General features: G+C 43.3%; 1 protein-coding gene across 1 annotated transcript in view; it reads right to left on the bottom strand.

Annotated features, from left to right (window-relative positions):
- MYO1H (myosin IH) overlaps positions 1-15,059 on the bottom strand; it is a 70,446-nt gene extending 55,387 nt beyond the window's left edge. The window contains exon 1 of the mRNA XM_079151300.1: positions 14,960-15,059. Coding sequence (XP_079007426.1) covers positions 14,960-14,974 — 15 coding nt within the window. The 5' untranslated portion in view covers positions 14,975-15,059. The remainder of the gene's footprint in view (positions 1-14,959) is intronic.
- Between the last annotated feature and the right edge of the window lie 1,853 nt (positions 15,060-16,912).

Genomic DNA, 16,912 nt, shown 5'->3' with positions numbered 1-16,912 from the left:
AGGCTTTGCAAAGACCAAAATAACTGCACCATGAGCCAGAGATCCGCTATCCTTGCTCCTTGCAGCTAAGATCCAAAGAAACCAGCGACTCCCTTTCGGCTTGTTAGGTTAATTTCTGTTGCTTGCAACCAATGAAATTGACAGGGTTCAGGATATACTGTATCATGTGGCATGTTGGTATTTGACAAAACAGCAAATGCAGGCCATAGAGAGTAGAAAAATATTCCCTAAAAACCTAGATGGCTTCCCCACACCCCAAAGTAGACCGTAAGACCCTCATTCTGGAGGGATCTTCCCTATCCCCAGAGGAAATGCCCACCCTCATCTGGGAAGACACAGGGCTTCAGAGAAGCGTCTGAACAAGTAGGTCCTGCTAAGTCCCCGTAACAGCAGTTCCGGTTACCTGTGGTCCACAGAAGGGTCAATACACTACAGATGAAGAGAAATCTCACATGCACGTACCTTTTATTACAGCATGCTGTTATAATTGTTCTACTATTAATTATCATTCATCTCTTACTTTCCTAATGTATGAATTAAACTTCCTCCAAGGTATGCACGTGTAGGAAAAACAGAAGTAAATAGGGGTCAGTGCTATCCCCAGTTTCAGGTATCCCTGGGGTATGGAATGCAGCCCTATGGATAAGGGGGGATGACTAGGTAAGTCAAGGGCGCCCCCACCAATCTGCTTCCACATGACTATCCGCTCTTCATCAAACCTAAGCATTGAAATACAGTTTTCCCTGTTTCGGGTGGTCTTTATTGCTGAAGGCTCGCTCCTGTATCATGCAAAACTTGTGTTAAATACATTCATATGCTTTTCTCGTGTTAATTTTTCTTTTGCTATGGGGTCTCTGCAATGAATCTTGCAATGAGTAAGGAAAAGACAGGTACTTTTTCTCTCCTGCAAAATAAAACAATATATATGTTTTTTTTTTTTTTTTTCTTTCAGTGCTAGGGATTGAACCCAGGACCTGGTACGTACTAGGCAAGGGCTCCACCATTAAGCTCTATCCACAATCCAAGAAAAAAATTTTTTAAGAACAAGAGCTAACATGGGGAGAAAAAAAAATCACGGTATTCAAATTGTTAGGCCATAAGGTCAAATACAAGGACAGGCCCTTTCCATAAATCTCCCAGTCCCTGGAGCCCTGGATTAGCCTCGGGATCCTTCTATCTCATTCTGTAGCTCAGCAGCAGTGCACGGGGTTTGCCGGTTGCTTTCTTGATTCACTTTTAAAAAAATATTTTCAGTTGTAGATGGACACATACCTTTATTTTACTTATTTAGGTGTTTGTTTGTTTATGTGGTGCTGAGGTTGGAACCCAGTGCCTCCCATGTGCTAGGCAAGCACTCTACCACTGAGCTACGACCCCAGCCCCTCTTGATTCACTTTAAGACATAACTGTGTCATCTCCAAACCAGTTGGAATCACCTAGATGTTTCCCGTTGTGAGACTAGTCTGATTTTTTTGTTGTTGTTGTTTTTTACAAAGGGTATGCGTACCCGTGTGTAGTAAGTGCTCAACAAATGACTGAAAAGCAAATCATGGAAATCTAAATGGGAGCTGCCTTTCCTGGATATGAAGGGAATTGAATAAGGCAAGGCATGTGAGCTTTTTCTGGGGTGCTAGAACATTCTTTGTCCTCACCCAGATGATGGTGGTCCCTTGAAAGTCTGCTTTCTAACAATTCACTAAGCTGCACATTTATTTCATGTCATTTATAGTAGATAGGTTATGTCACACAGTTAAAAACCTTTAAAAAGCATCACGTAGGGGCTGGGGCTGTAGCTCCGTGGTAGAGAATTTGCCCAGCACACGTGAGGCACTGGGTTTGAGCCTCAGGACCACATAAAATAAATAAATAAAATAAAGGTAATGTGTCCATCTACAACTAAACAATTTTTTCTAAAAACATCACGTGTCGTAATTCTCTTTGCTTCCACTCAAAAGCGCACGGGACATCAGTTGCTGTGAGGAGCTCCACGCTTTCCTCTTCCACTTACTCTTTGTAAAACTGTAATGGGGCCACCACATGGGCGAGAAGGCTTATTGTATCTGGAAACTTAGTTGGACCTGTAAATTCAGCAGTAAGTTAGCAAAACCAAAAGCGAATGGCTTTATACGAATGGGAAAGGAGGCAATACCAGTACTCTGTTGCTTCTGGGAAAAGCAGAGATCTTTGTTTCAATTTCTCCTTGAGCACAAAATCCTGTGGCCATCTCATGTCTAAAGCTTCAAAACAAACAAGGATGGGCTGGGGATATAACTCAGTTGGTAGAGTACTTACCTTGTAAGTACAAGGCCCTGGGTTCAATCCCCAGCACCGCAGAAAGAAAAAAAAAAGAAGCCAGCAAGGATTTCAGGCAGCATCTTGCCAGCAAGATCTATTTCTGTAGCTGTCTCTGATTTACAGATGAGAAATGCATATTTTTTTTCTTTGTATGGTACTTTTACTGTTTATTTTTCCATGGGGGGAGGCTGATAAATAAAAGCAAGACCGTAGCTGTGTCTGGCTTACACATCGTCCAGGAAATCTAAACACACCTGGCTCTGTCCTTGAAAGCCAATGACCGAGTTAGAAACTATCTTTCACCAAAGATTAGCTTGTGATCATCAAAAAAATCGCAGCAAGTCTTACCTCCTTCCAGCTTTCTGACATTATTAGTGAAGTTCAAGAGTAGAGATAGGGAAAAGAAGGAAGGCAGCCAAGACCCTGGGAGTCTGGGTTATCTTGTTAGCAACAAAACAGCACTCAAGTGACTCCCTCCTCCCTGATTCAAGAAACACCAGAAATTCCCACTGATTTTGTCATAAAACAATGCAACATGGTACACAAACCCAAGCATCTCGGCCCTTCCAAAGACATGGACGGGCTTCTCAAATCCTAACAGTTTCCCCAACAAAACACACTGGGAAATTTCTTCCTAAGTTCACAACAAGGGAACGTTTGAAATTCCCTACAGTCCCATATTTATCCACACACCATCCGGGCAGGGAAACACTGAAGTGTAGCCAAGAGAAAGTGCCAACCAGCCATCCCTAGGCTGGAAGACTGTTGTAAAGGCTGATCATCCGGCCGCTGGAACAGGACAGAGGTCGGGTGGGGGTGGGGGGAGCCGCTTCACTTTCCCAAATCAAAAGGGGGTAAAGTAAGTGAGAAAATCTCCCCAAGTTCAAACATTCCTATAGAACCCGCAACTTTAAATACTAAATGTGTTTCATGGCTGCCATCTTGAAAAACATTCGTTCGCCAAAGGTGCCCTTTGATTCCCATTTGGGATGGAAACGCCGGCAGCTAATCCATTGAAACAGGTCCAGCACAAAAAGCCTTTTGGCGACGATCATGGTGCTTGTGAAGGACAACATTTTTGTGCGCAAAATAAAACATTTTAATGCGCTACAATCCATTACACATATAGTCCTCCGTTTCCTTTCAGTAATTATTCATTAGAAAACATTTAACGTCACTGCGGATTTCACACTGGGCAGTCTGGACACAAAGGACAAGAGATGGCCCATTTATAAGGGGCTGGGGCCTTCTTTTCTAATCTGAGAAAGTCCACGGAGGTGGGGCCCGCAGGACACAACAGGCTGAGCTAAAATGTGCGGTTAACGGTCAAAGCCCCCCTGCCTACTTTGACACTCATTTAAAGATGACAGGGAACAATAGAGATTTGTTCTGTTCAGTCCTTCTTGTTCTGTCGTCTACATCAGCTCCGCGCATGAAACCGCCCGATATTTCATCCCACCTGCCATCTCCCTCCCGCCTCGGTTGACTCCCTCTCTGCTCTTTTCTTGCTCCTCCTTTAACACAAAGAGACAGGTAAAGAATATCGTGAAAAGGGGTCCATTCAGCATGTCAGCTCTCATAACACAATTGCCTGTCGGTTCCCGAGGAGTATGAGGCGCTCAAACGTCTGGGTTTAGTGCAGAAATTCAGCCCGCGGTTAGGTTAGTTAGCGGGCAGGACAGCTCCCCGGCCACCTCCCATAGCGGAAGGCCATCTCCCGGGCACAGACTCTGCCAACCATCCTTAATCACAACACTTTGAAACATTTGCCCCCTCAGCAAGGGATCGCGGACCGGCTCCTGATAGGCTGTCTGTATTTCTCCAGTGCCCACATTTTAAACTGCTAAAAACTCACATGCAAAGCCCCCAGAGCCTCTTGGTAGAAAAGGTTGGAAAATACTTATCTGAGAGCCACTGTTTTCAAGGTTCTTATCTAGATCTTTCTCAAAGGGGATGGGGGACAAAAATCCCAAAGGCTTTGCCAGCTTATCCCACAAGAACACTCACAGACCCCAAGTGTTCTAGCATTGTTGCTACTCTGCAAGCTGCAGGCTACTCAGCGCCTAGAGATGCTTCCAGAATGCACTGATAAGAAACCAGTGAGCAAAACCAGACGTCTGCTTTCATAGACTCTCAAGAACAACTCATGTCAACACACCGTTATTGTTCTGATCGCAGCAATCCTGTTGTCTGCGGGTTATACTGGTTTTTTGTTATTATCATGACATGTTTTCTCAAAAACTGCCTTCGGTCATTGGATGAAACAGCAAGAATATGCTTGATAAGATCAGTGGGTGTAGAAGGAGAAGGCAGAATTTGTAATGAGGCCCCTTTGCAGAAGCTTAGCAAGTGGTCAATGGAATTCTAACAGCAACGCAGTTGAGGATCAGCAAGCTACAGCCTGCAGGCCAAAGACAGCCCACTGCCTGTTTGTGAAGAAACTTGGAGCCAAGAGTAGTTTTAACATTTTTAAATGATTTGCAACAACAACAACAAAAAAAAAAAAAAAAATTAAGGGACTAATATTTAACAAAATGCAAAAAATACATGAAATCCAAATTTCAGGGTCCATGAGTTTTATTGGAACATAGCCACAAAGTCAAATATATTTTCTATCTAATGTTTTGCGGAAAAAAAGGATGCCTACTCCCACTTTATGTCCTATTTGTCACTTATTTTCCTTTTGTGTAGGGACCAGATTTTCGAATCAGTGTGTCTGGAAGTGGCACGCACCAAGAGAGGCCCCATGGGATTGCAAACATAACCTTGCCTAAGCTCACATTTAGAGCTCACGGTCCATCCCTCCAGCTTGGGGTTGTGACGCTGGTAAATTAAGATCTTCATTTGCAACAGCGCTACTTTCACAGTACCTAACGACATTGAGAAGCTACGTCATTTAGAGCTGCAGTTGAGATGTCACCTCTCCCGGCCTATTGTTGCTTCCTGGCCTGCCAAACAGCAACCCAAACCGGGCTCTGCAGAGGGGAAGCGGCAGTTTCTGGCACAGAACTTAAGCCCATGTTTGCTCAAGGAGCTGACGGGCAGGTCTGGCTCTTGAGAAAGCCCCTCGGAAGGTGCTGTCCCCAATTCCAAGCGGCTGCTCAGTGACAGTTGGGATATAAAACCAAATATGTCAGGAAAGAAAGTCTAGTCTGGTACTCAGATTCCAGGGGTCTCAGTCACAGGACGGGCAAGGATCAAACCTGCATGACAATATTGCACATTTTTGTGTCTGATTGACTCAATGCTGACGGCTCCACGGTTGGATTGAAGGATTATCTTTTTATCTAACGACCAAAAGACTGTTGGCGTTTTATTATCCAGCTGCAGCCTCTTAATCACCACTGAATGAGTATAATTATGAATATCAGCAAACAGAATAATGCTTCTAAATTACCTTAGGGATCAGATGGTCCCCTAGTAAAACTGAGAAGAGTTCATGGAATCTTAATTGGTCCACAGGAGTCAGAGGTGGAGGAAGGACCATACTGGAAGCAGAGACAGAGAATATTGAATGCAAGGCCATGAACTTCTTTCACTACTTCCTAATAATAGGGAAAAAAAGGTCCTTAGAAGTTTTTGTTGTTTTATTTTTTGGGTACTGGGGATTTAACCTGGGGGCGCTCAACCACTGAGCCACACTCCCAGCCCCTTTTTAGTATTGTATTTATAGACAGGGTCTCGCTGAGTTGCTTAGGGCCTCGCTAAGTGGCTGAGGCTGGTTTTGAACTTGCGATCCTCCTGCCTCAGCCTCCTGAACCACTGGGATTATAAGCGTGCACCACCAGGCCCAGCTTCAGAAGTTTATAGTAGTTTTAAATGGAGGACATTGATATGTTGATTCCAATCACATGTAGCTGTCCCTGAGGCCCTCAAAAGTCCCTTATTTACCTAAGAGTTTGCAGAAAAACTGGCCTTTTGCGGGGAGGGGGACAACTTTAGAGAGCATCTTCAGCTCAGTTTCCCTAGAATAAAAGATATTTCATGGTCTGGGGGCTTGCAAACACTTGCCCCAAACTGAATATTGACAATGAATTATACTAAAACCTGTTTGGGCCAACGAATGCAAAATGTTTCCAGTTGTGTGTGTGTGTGTGTGTGTGTGTTTCCGGTCCCTTCAGTCTAAGTCCCTTGAGTTAATGAGGAAATTAATAGACTTGGCAAAACAGAACTTTTAACATGGTTATTTTTGGGGTGTCGGGGGTGGTACCAGGGATTGAACCCAGGGGCACTTGACTGCTGAGCCACATCCCCAGCCCTATTTTGTATTTTATTTAGAGGCAGCATCTGAGTTGCTTAGGGCCTCGCTGTTGCTGAGGCTGGCTTTGAACTCTCGATCCTCCTGCCTCAGCCTCCCTTGTTGGGATGGCAGGCGTGCACTACAGCTCCTGGCCTGACATGGCTTTTTCATTTTCCCCATCCTGGGTTTGAAAAAATGGCAATAACTTGTGGCACAGTTAGATAGCAAACCTAGACTCTACAGACTGAATATCCCTTCTCTGAAATGCTTAGGACCAGAAGGGTTCGGGGGTTTAGGATTTCTTTCAGATTTTGGAATATTCGCATGTATATCATGCAATATTTGGGGGATGGGACTCAAGTCTAGATGTGAATTTATGTTCCATGTTTCACAGCCTGAAGGTGATTTTGCACAACGCCTTTAGCACGCCTGCCTTTTGATAGTGACCGATGATCACGCAAAGTCAGGCGTGGAATTTTCAAAGCGTGGCAGCACGTCAGCCCTCAAAAATTCTTGAATTTTCAAATGAGGGAAGCTCAACCTGTAGCTCTCCACCCTCAGCAAGGACCAGAATTACCTGGTGAATTCCAGCAAACATGCAGATGTCGGACCCAGGAATCTGAATATTTCACAGGTGCGCTAGGGTCATTCCAAAGGGAATAAATAGCCTAGGATGGGACTTAGGGCCCCAGGTCCTCAAGTCTGGTCCACAGACTGACATTTCCGGCGTTCCCTGGGTATTTATTAGAAATGCAAAATCTCAGTCCCTGGCCAGAAAGTCAGAATTTGCATTTTTACCAGATCTCCAGACCACTCATCTGCACTTCACTGACCACAAGACCATGTCCAGTGATCTAGAAAATACTGTAAAGTTAAATAAGAAAGATTGAACATAAGGGTCATGATCACTTCCCTAGATGTTATGAAAGTAAAAACCAGTGAAGACAACCAGAGACAGAGAAACCCCAGAGGGGGGCTCACACACAAGGCAGGGGGGTCACCGGGTCCCACCAAGATGGCTCCCTACCAGCGCCAGCTACCAGGAGCCAAGAGCTTTTGGTTGCACCAATTGTGAGACCAATTCTTTTTTCTCCCTCCAAGTAGAACTTCCTAGAGATTCTCCAACTGCCTTTCCTCCATCTCAGATGCTAGCCGTGAGATCTGGCTTTGGTGACACGGATCTGGCCAGGCAGGGCAGGTCCCTCTTCCTTTCCTTCTGGAGAGATGACCCAGAAGGTCTGACCTCAGAGTTATCGAAGGCCAGCCTGCCAGTCCTCAAGATCCTTCTTCCTCTAGAAACATACCCTTTCTGTCCCAAATATATATATATTTTTTTTAAAAAATGCAAAAATGTACCAGAAACTGGATATAGTTAGTGGAAAACCTTTGCTTCCCAAGGGGCGATTTCTTGGACCCCACCCTGGGCATCTCAGATTGGGATTTTCAAAGCTTGTTATTGGGAAGGGAGAACAAAGAGAGAAAAGTAAGTTTGCACAAGCATCCTTACAGACAAATATGCAAGAAAATTAAGGTAACTGTGTAAAATTATTTTAAAATTTTACTTTTCTGGATTTTGCTATTACTCTGAATAATTTGTGAAGAGATAAAACAGGAAGATGGGGATGAAATATCTACTTGTCACATAAACAGCTATGAAAAGCTCCCAATGAATGGAGCTCTTTTATATCTTTTTTTGGGGGGGGGGGGCAGTTATCAAAGAATTATACATTCATTTTGGATATTCTGGAAAAATGAAGTAGAGAGAATAAAAATAATCCATAATCCCACCCCTCAGAAATTACCACCATTTCCTCTTTATCTATGGATGAATGGATAAAGGAAATGTGGTATCTGAAACATGATGGAATATTATTTAGTCATAAAAAAATGAAGTTCTGTCATTTGCTACAATATAGACAGAACTGGAGGACATCATGGTAAGTGAAATAAGTCAGGCCCCCGAAAGAATATATCAAACATTCTAATTTTTATTTGAAAGCTAAAATGTTGATCTTGTAAAAGTATAGAGCAATAGGTCTAGGAAGAGTGTAGCAGAGAAATGATAAATGTCTGAGGTAATCAACATGCTGATTCCACAGATCTAATGATTATATACATTGTTACGCAGGCAGTGTAATCCCCAAATACATACAATCACGGGGTGCCAAAGGGGCTGGGGGTTGTAGCTCAGTGACAGAGCACTTGCCTAGCATGTGTGAGGCACTGGGTTCAATTCTCAATACCACATAAAAAATGAATGAATAAAATAAAGGTCTGTCAACATCTAAGAATAAATAAATAATAAGTAAAATGTTTAAAAAAGAAATTACTCTCATTTTCGTTTTCTCTCCACTCCTGTGCACAAGTGTGTTTGCGCGTAACTACTGGGATATGTTTCATATTATTATTATTGTTTTAAATATTTTCTTAGTTGTTGAAGGACCTTTATTTTTATGTGGTGCTAGAATCGAACCCAGCACCTCACACATGCTAGGCAAGCGCTCTGCCACTGAGTCCCAGCCCAGCCCTTTTATTATTTTTAAAAACATGCTTAATCTTTGTGAATTCAGAATGACACTTTCAAATATGACAGAGTGAAATCATCCGTATTTGCAACATCCAGGATTATAAGGCAGGAAAACAAACTTCAGGCAATGTTTTATTTCCCAATAAGTTCTGCGGACCACAATGGCAGTATTTATGAGTTTGTTGGCCAAGTGCTCCGGGTTAGAGCATTATTTCTAAGCACTAGAATTGTTTCCATCAGTAAATGCTACCATTTAACGATCCCATGGGAAATGGAATTATGAGCAAAGCAGGCTTATGAGACCACAGGGGTCTACCCCTCCTAAGAGAAAACGAAAAAGAACAACCCTTATCTTCTGAGCCATGTGAGAAGGACTCACTCATTCCATTCACTAGAGCCAATCAAATTCTGAAGCACAGAAAGAGAGCAAAGCTCAGGACAGAATCCTGACTATCTAGAGGACCTTGTGAAGGGGAAACAGTTTCGATTTCTGCACGGGACAGCGATGAGCCTAAGAGACCTGGAACCTGCATCTCCAGCCACCATGGAGGCATCCACGTTAGACCAGCCCGCGTCCAGCAGAGGCAGCATGAAATAACTAAAGCCACTGAGGTGCTCCCCCCAGACTCCCTATGGTCAGTTCAAGAGTAAATGATCGCCTCAATTCACAATAGCCAGACTATGGAACCAGCCTAGATGCCCTTCAATTGATAAATGGATAAAGAAACTGTGACATATATATATACAATGGAATATTACTCAGCTATGAAGAATAATAAAATTATGGCATTTGCAGGCAAATGGATGAAATTGGAGAATAGCATGTTAAGTGAGATAAGCCCATCTCAAAAATCCAAAAGAGGAATGATCTCACTGATAAGTGGATGATGACACTTAATGGGGGGTGGGAGGGGGACAAGAATGGAGGAAGGAGGGACTGTATAGAGGGAAAAGAGAGGTGGGAGGGGTGGGGGGGAGGAAAAAATAACAGAATGAAATCAAAACATCATTACTCTATGTAAATATATGAATATGCAAATGGTAGGCTGTTACTCCATGTACAAAACTGAAACAACATGTGTCCCATTTGTTTACAATAAAAAAAAAAAAAAGAGTAAATGATCACTGCCACAGTTTTGGTTGTGGTTTGTCCCCAGGGGTTCAGGGTTGGAGGCTTGGTCCTGAGTTCAGTGATATAGTGATGGTGGGACCATAAGAGGTAGAGCCCAGGTCACTGGGGAGGCTGCTCTCAGAAAGGAGTAAGGTAAGTTCTCAGGCGCCCCGTTGGTGAGTTTGGCAAGAGAGTTATTATAAAAGGAATAAACCTGAACCATCCTCTCCTGTCTGGTTTCCTGTCTGGAAATGTGATCTCTCCTCCAATGCCTTGCTCTTGAACCTCCTCCTATTGTGAGCTAAACAAATCTCTTTTCTTTATAAAGTTACCCAGCCTCAGGTATTGCATTATAGCAGTGGAAAACACACAATTGCATTGGACTTTTTTAAACATATTTTTTTAGTGGTAGATGGACACAATACCTTTATTTTATTTATTTATTTTCATGTGACGCTGAGGATCAAACCCAGTGCCTCACACATGCGAGACAAGTTGCTCTACCGCTGAGCACAACCCCAACCCCTGCATTGGGCTTTTGAGTGATTAATCAAGAGGAACATGAACATGATTGCAATCATATTAAAGGGGCTTTGTTCTTATTTTTCAAGTGACTCTAACACCTGAACAAACAATCAATCAGCAAATTTTTAAATCTACTATGTACAAGGCATTATGGGAGGTACCTAGTCTCTAAGAATTTGTAATCTCTTCAGAAATGAAATTACAGAAACAGTAACAAGGCAACTATCTAGACCTCGGGTCCTAACATTTTAAGCAGAATTGAAGCAGATGCCAATACAAATATGATTAATTCAGAAGTGACTTAGGGTCAGAAGTGACTTAGGGTCATAGGTTCCTGTGGCGAAAATATGTGCATTTTGACTTTTTTTTGTTTTTAAAGACTTGAATATAAAATGCTTGTTTTCAAGCCAAGTGACACAGTGGAGGTTGACTGGAGGAACATAGTCACATTAACCTGGCGTAAGGGGTTTTGATACACACACAGGCCTGTTTAGATTCAGCTGGTTTTAAAAACTCAGCCACACACAACACAGAAATAAGGAAATATGTCTTTAAACAACATGAAATTGGTATTTACCAGGACAGAATGCAAATGTAATTGCACCTTGACAAGATTAAAAAAAATTTGTTTTGTGGTGCTGGGGATTGAATCCAAAAAAATTATGTTTTTTTTTTTTTTTAATCTGGAGGTTTAGAAAGGGGAGATGGGATGAAGTGCAACCGTTCTCAACTTTCTCCATTTTCATATCTGTGATTTTGACTAAGGGTGGCACCTTTGGCATGAGCGAACCTCCAATTTAAAAAAAATATATATATATATGTATACATATTTATATATATGTATATATTACTTTGAGGTATATTTTAATAAAATAATATCTCTTGAGAAGAAAACTTTGCTGGAAATACAGCAATTCTGTTTCTCTTTGGTATTTCTTTCATTCAATTTAAGTCAAATTTGTTTTATAAAATAGATCACCTACTCTGCTATATATACACAATGGAATATTATTCAGCCATAAAGAAGAATAATATTATGGCATTTGCAAATAAATGGATGGAATTGGAGAATATCATGCTAAGTGAAATAAGCCACGCCCAAAAACCAAAAGCCGAATGTTTTCCCTGATAAGTGGAGGATGATATATAATGGGGGTTTGGGTGGGAAATGAGAGAATAATGGGGGAACTTTAGAATATGTAGAAGAAAATGAGCGGGGAGGGGGGTATGAGAAATGGTGGAATGAGACAGACATCACTTGCCCTATGTACATGGTATGATTACACAAATGGTATGAATCTACATCATGCACAACCATAGAAAACGAAATTATGTACCCCACTTGTATACAATGAATCAAAATGCTGTCTGTGAAATATTAAAAGCTAAATAAAAATAAAAAAATAAAAAAAATAGATCACCTAAATATTTAAAGCACACATTAACTTGCTGGGTGGCGGTGGTATATATCTGTGATCCCAGTGGCTCACGAGGCTGAGGCAGAGGATGACCAGTTCAAAGCCAGCCTCAGCAACTCAGTGAGACCCTTCCTTTAAATAAAATGTAAAAAGGGCTAGGGTTGTGGCTCAGGGGTTGAGCGCCCCTGGGTTCAATTCCCTGGTACAAAAAAAAAAAAAATTACTTTTGCTTCTTATACAATACATATGTGAATGACATCTGGGTGACAATCTACCAAATACTAGCACTTTTTAGTTATTTCTGAACTGGGGCATCTGGAGTGATTTTTTTTCTTTGCATTGTATAATTCTGGTGTTAGTAAAATTTTAGAAATTTCTATCAGGCATACCCAAATCAGTTGCAAAATTAAAAATGAAAGTATCTGAAATAAGATCCAAGATGCTTATCTAACTCAGTTACGTGCTCTACCCAATATGTTCCGGGGACACTGATTCACCTCTGTTCACCTGCCTACTCGCTGGCCATCAGAAAAGCTCTGAGCCACTGAGGACAACTTGGCAAGACTGGTTACTCTTGACTGTGGTGGTGGTTCTAGGAACGCCCTAGGGGGTGACCGCATGGCCTGAGCTGTTCACACAGGTGTCCTTGGTCCTGCGTTAGACCGCCATAGCCATACAAGCCGTGACCACGTAGGAATGCCAAGGAAAGAGTCCGTGGGACCTCTTTAGACCATGTGTGCAACTTCTGTGCGTCTACGGAGTCATTTTTAAATTAAAATATTCTAAATTACTGATTGCATTCGACTGGAGCCATACAAATATATTTGAACCATGGCAAAGAGCCTTATTGGAAGCGTGGCCAGAGGCATCTTCCACACACATGGCTGGAAGCCACGGGTCCTCCCTCCCGCCTGTCTGACCAGGACCAAAGAACGTGGAGTAGAGGCCAAACCCCGATGACTGCAAGAGGGAGCTTGTGCAATGAATCACCCACGAAAGTCAGCACGACAATGAGCCGTCAGTGACCACCGAGTGGCCCGAAGGGAGGGCCCAGTCGCCACCGGCACCATTATGCAAGCGTTCCGGCTCTTCGCTGGGCTTGGTTGGCCAATCCCCCCCGGCTCTGAGGTCATTTCTGAATGGCTTCATCACGAGTGTTGCCAAACACGTATTTTTAAAACATATTTTGTGAAATAATAGACTCCTAAGAAGTTATGGAAAATAGTACAGAGATCCATGATGTACCCCTTCCCCCCCAACCCCTGCATCCCCCAAAGATAACGATGGCTTAGGAAATTGACCTGGTGCCGTCTTCAGGTGTTATTCTGATTTCACCAGTTTTCCTCTGTGTGTGTGTGTGTGTGTGTGTGTGTGTGTGTGTGTGTGTGTGTGATTTTATCATTTCAGGGTTGCTTTATTCAGGTTCACCGTAGCCTGATCACCAGTCCTCTGGCGATCAAGGCTGCTGGGTGAAGGACACCCCTCCAGAAAGAATCGGACATCCCAATTGGCCCTATTTTGCAATTCCAGGGAAGCTGGGAATTCGTACAGAAGGAGAGCCCCCTTCCGTTTTTCTCAAGGATAAGTCTCTAGAGATAACTCCACCTATGGACTTCAACATGAATTTCATATTAACCACAAAATAGGCAACGCCACGTGTGGACCTTTGCGTGAAGTAAATGACTAACCAGTGCATTTCCTTCTGCAAGTCGCAGGACAGTGGATATTCCTCTCTACTGATCAACAGATAATTTTCTCCCCAGGAGGCATGCTTTCTAGAATCATCACACGGTGATGGCATGCAGCATTGGCAAGCAAAACCAGGACTCTGTTCCGGGTGTTCAAATACCTTTTGGTAAAGGACAGTGAGCCTTTGTGTTACCAGTTGCCGAGGGCAACAGCATTAGGTGCTATAGAAATGGGTAATTGACTGAATGGATCGATGACAGGCGGGTAGCTAGAATTTCCTCGTGGTTGATCAGTCTTCTGTGGATGGCTACTAAATTATTCTAACCGCATATATTAATGTTTTCTGTAACCTTTTCAGCTAAGGAGAAACAAATCCATCAACAGACAATGCTTTCTAGGGTAGATAACACATTGGAGATAGTTATTTTTTTTAAAAAATGATCCTTGTGAGTCTTTATGCTTATAATTAACTTCTAGAAAAAGGTCACAAGTTTTGACTGAAAGTTCTGTCTTCCCTCTCCCCAGGAGAACCTTCTCATTGTCTCCTATTTAGTTTCTTAAACTGTTACCTGGGACAATTTGGAGTTATTGCATTAAGAGTAAACAGAATGTATCTGAGGGAATAAAGAAATTTTGCTAATAGGCTTACAGGTTAAGGCAAATATCACCTAGGATTTTCTTCCACGTTAGGTCTCTATAATTTAAAGCTCTACCTGCAATAACCCAGTACCACCAGCCACGTTAAGCTATTCAAATTAACAAAGATTAAGTGAAAATTTATAATTCAGTGCCTAGGCATGCCAGCCCACATTTCCAGCAGGCTGTTGACAACACACGGCCATGACAACTGCACTGGACCGTGTTACACAGACCATTTCTTCTGTCATCACAGAGTGTTACTGGAGACCTCGCTGCTCTAGAACAATCTGCAACGAATGGGCAACCCCCCTCCCCAATACACACACACAATCACACTTTCTACCAATCAACGACAACCTCCCTGATCGTCTTAATGACATTTGTTCACCAAGCAAATTCAGAATCTTCTCTGTGAACCTGGTTCTTTCTCCATGCCCGTTGGAGGCCCAGCATTACTGTTACTTACACCCAGTGGAAGAGAGGTCACCGTGCGAGGCTACCTGCAAGTCCATTACCTTGGAGTCCATCATGCTCAGGGGCAGAGAAGGTTATTAACAGCTACTCCACTCGAGTCGTTCAAAGCTTGCTTCCCGCTGGCCTATACTCCCGCGACAGGTGACGGTCAGCAACAATGTCTGAGGGATTCCTAGCTCGCTGGGTGGAGCGGAGTTAATAATTCAAGGCAGGAGGCGGGGACCATACCTTACAGTGGCTCACCTGTGGGTGCATGCGCCACTTCAGAGCAATAAGAACTGGAAACCAGACCTCCCTTGAGATTCTGTTACAGCCACTGCTGATCTCTGATTAGTCCTCTTGGTCGCGGACACATGGAATAAAGGCAGGACCCTCCGCAAGTCATGCTGAAGGTGAAACTTTCTTCCAGCTACTTTATATCCTCACGCTTCAGGAAACCAAGCTGACCGGGCAACTTCAAGTACATAATATGGGAACTCTGGATTTCCCAGGTGGATTTTCATTTTATGATTGTTGATTTTCAGATGCAAAAGAAATGCCTGCATTTATGCTCTTTGTAAAGGAATATCACGTTGGGAGTATTAGCTTGGAACTTTGTTTGGCATTTATAAAGTGGTATTCTTTTTATTTGAAAGACATCGTACACGACGTCATACATGCCCGAATCTGAGTCTGCACTGGGAGGAGAGCATCCATGTTCACGCCTGCTTGTAACAAGTACACGCTCTCGCTCTCCGGGCAGGATCGTAGGCACACTTCTCTGCGAGGGTGTCACGTGTGACATCAAGTTCCACCATGTGGATTTTTCACTCAGCTTTGCAGGTGCAGAATTTTTTAATGCCGATGCATAGCTGGCTTTTAAGAGATTGTGCTTAAAATGTTCACAGGCACAAAACCTAAAAAGGGAACAATTCTTGCCACTTGTCCTCTCGATATTTTCAACACAACCGAAACTCCTGCCGATTCCCATGCTTACAAAACAGCCACGGAAGCAGAAGATCTTATCTCGGGCGATGCAGGGGAAGGGACAGGGCCTGATGCCAATGGTCTGGGGCGAGGCCAGGGCACTGGGTTTTCAAGGGCTTCCCAGGACAGCCCGGGCTGAGAACCACAGCTCTGCAGAGAGGCCCAGAATAAAGAAGCAGACCCAAGTGCTGGAAGAAATGAGCGTGATTTTCAGATCTCACATGGCCCCAAGCGTGGGGTCGGCATTCAGTCAGTGACCGCAAGTAACTATGGTTCACAATCAGAGAGGCTGAGTGTGATGAGTCTGTGACCCAGTGGCCGCCTGGAGGCCTGGCATCTCACCCGTCCCTGGCACTGCCTTGAGGCTGGTCCTATTGGTTAGGTGGGATCTCAGAGAGAGAAAAAGAGACCCTTACTAGACGGGACCTGGACCTGTGAGCACGGCCAGCCAGGCTGGCCTCTCTAGTGAGAGGAACAAACTCTCCAGTGTGCGAAGATGCCAGGTCAGCCAAAACAAAATTGTCATCAATCTAAACGCCCCCAGATTCAGAGACCTACACAATGTGCCCACGGCTGATTGATGGCTAGGCTGCTTAGCCAGGAAGAAGCGTTCAGAACCCCAGATAGCCAATGATTGGCATGGGATTTGAGTTCACAAAAGCTTGTCTGAGAACCTGTACTTTCCTTTGCAGGGAAAAAAAAAAATATATATATATGTATATATGTATATATATATATATATAATAAAATAATATATATATATCATATATTTATATATCTCGACACCCTGCTTTTGGGGTGTGTATGCCTTGGCTTTGCTCTTCTTTAATAAATCTCTGCTTGTGCCTGACTTCTGATGCACACTGAAATTCTCAACAGTCTCTAAGAACCTGTCTAGGCTGAGGTGAGGCCCCACAGTCCCCTTAAAGTGACCTCCTTGGACCCTGGTCTGGAGCCTCAGTTACCTGCTTGTCAAACCAGACCAGCGATGGTTAGTGTTTCTGAACATCAGACTCCGTTTACCATCA

The sequence above is a fragment of the Sciurus vulgaris genome (genome assembly GCF_902686455.1).
Source record: "Sciurus vulgaris genome assembly, chromosome: 8".
Lineage (NCBI taxonomy): Eukaryota > Metazoa > Chordata > Mammalia > Rodentia > Sciuridae > Sciurus > Sciurus vulgaris.
Note: the sequence above shows the minus strand (reverse complement) of the source record. Positions and strands in the feature narration are given on the sequence as shown.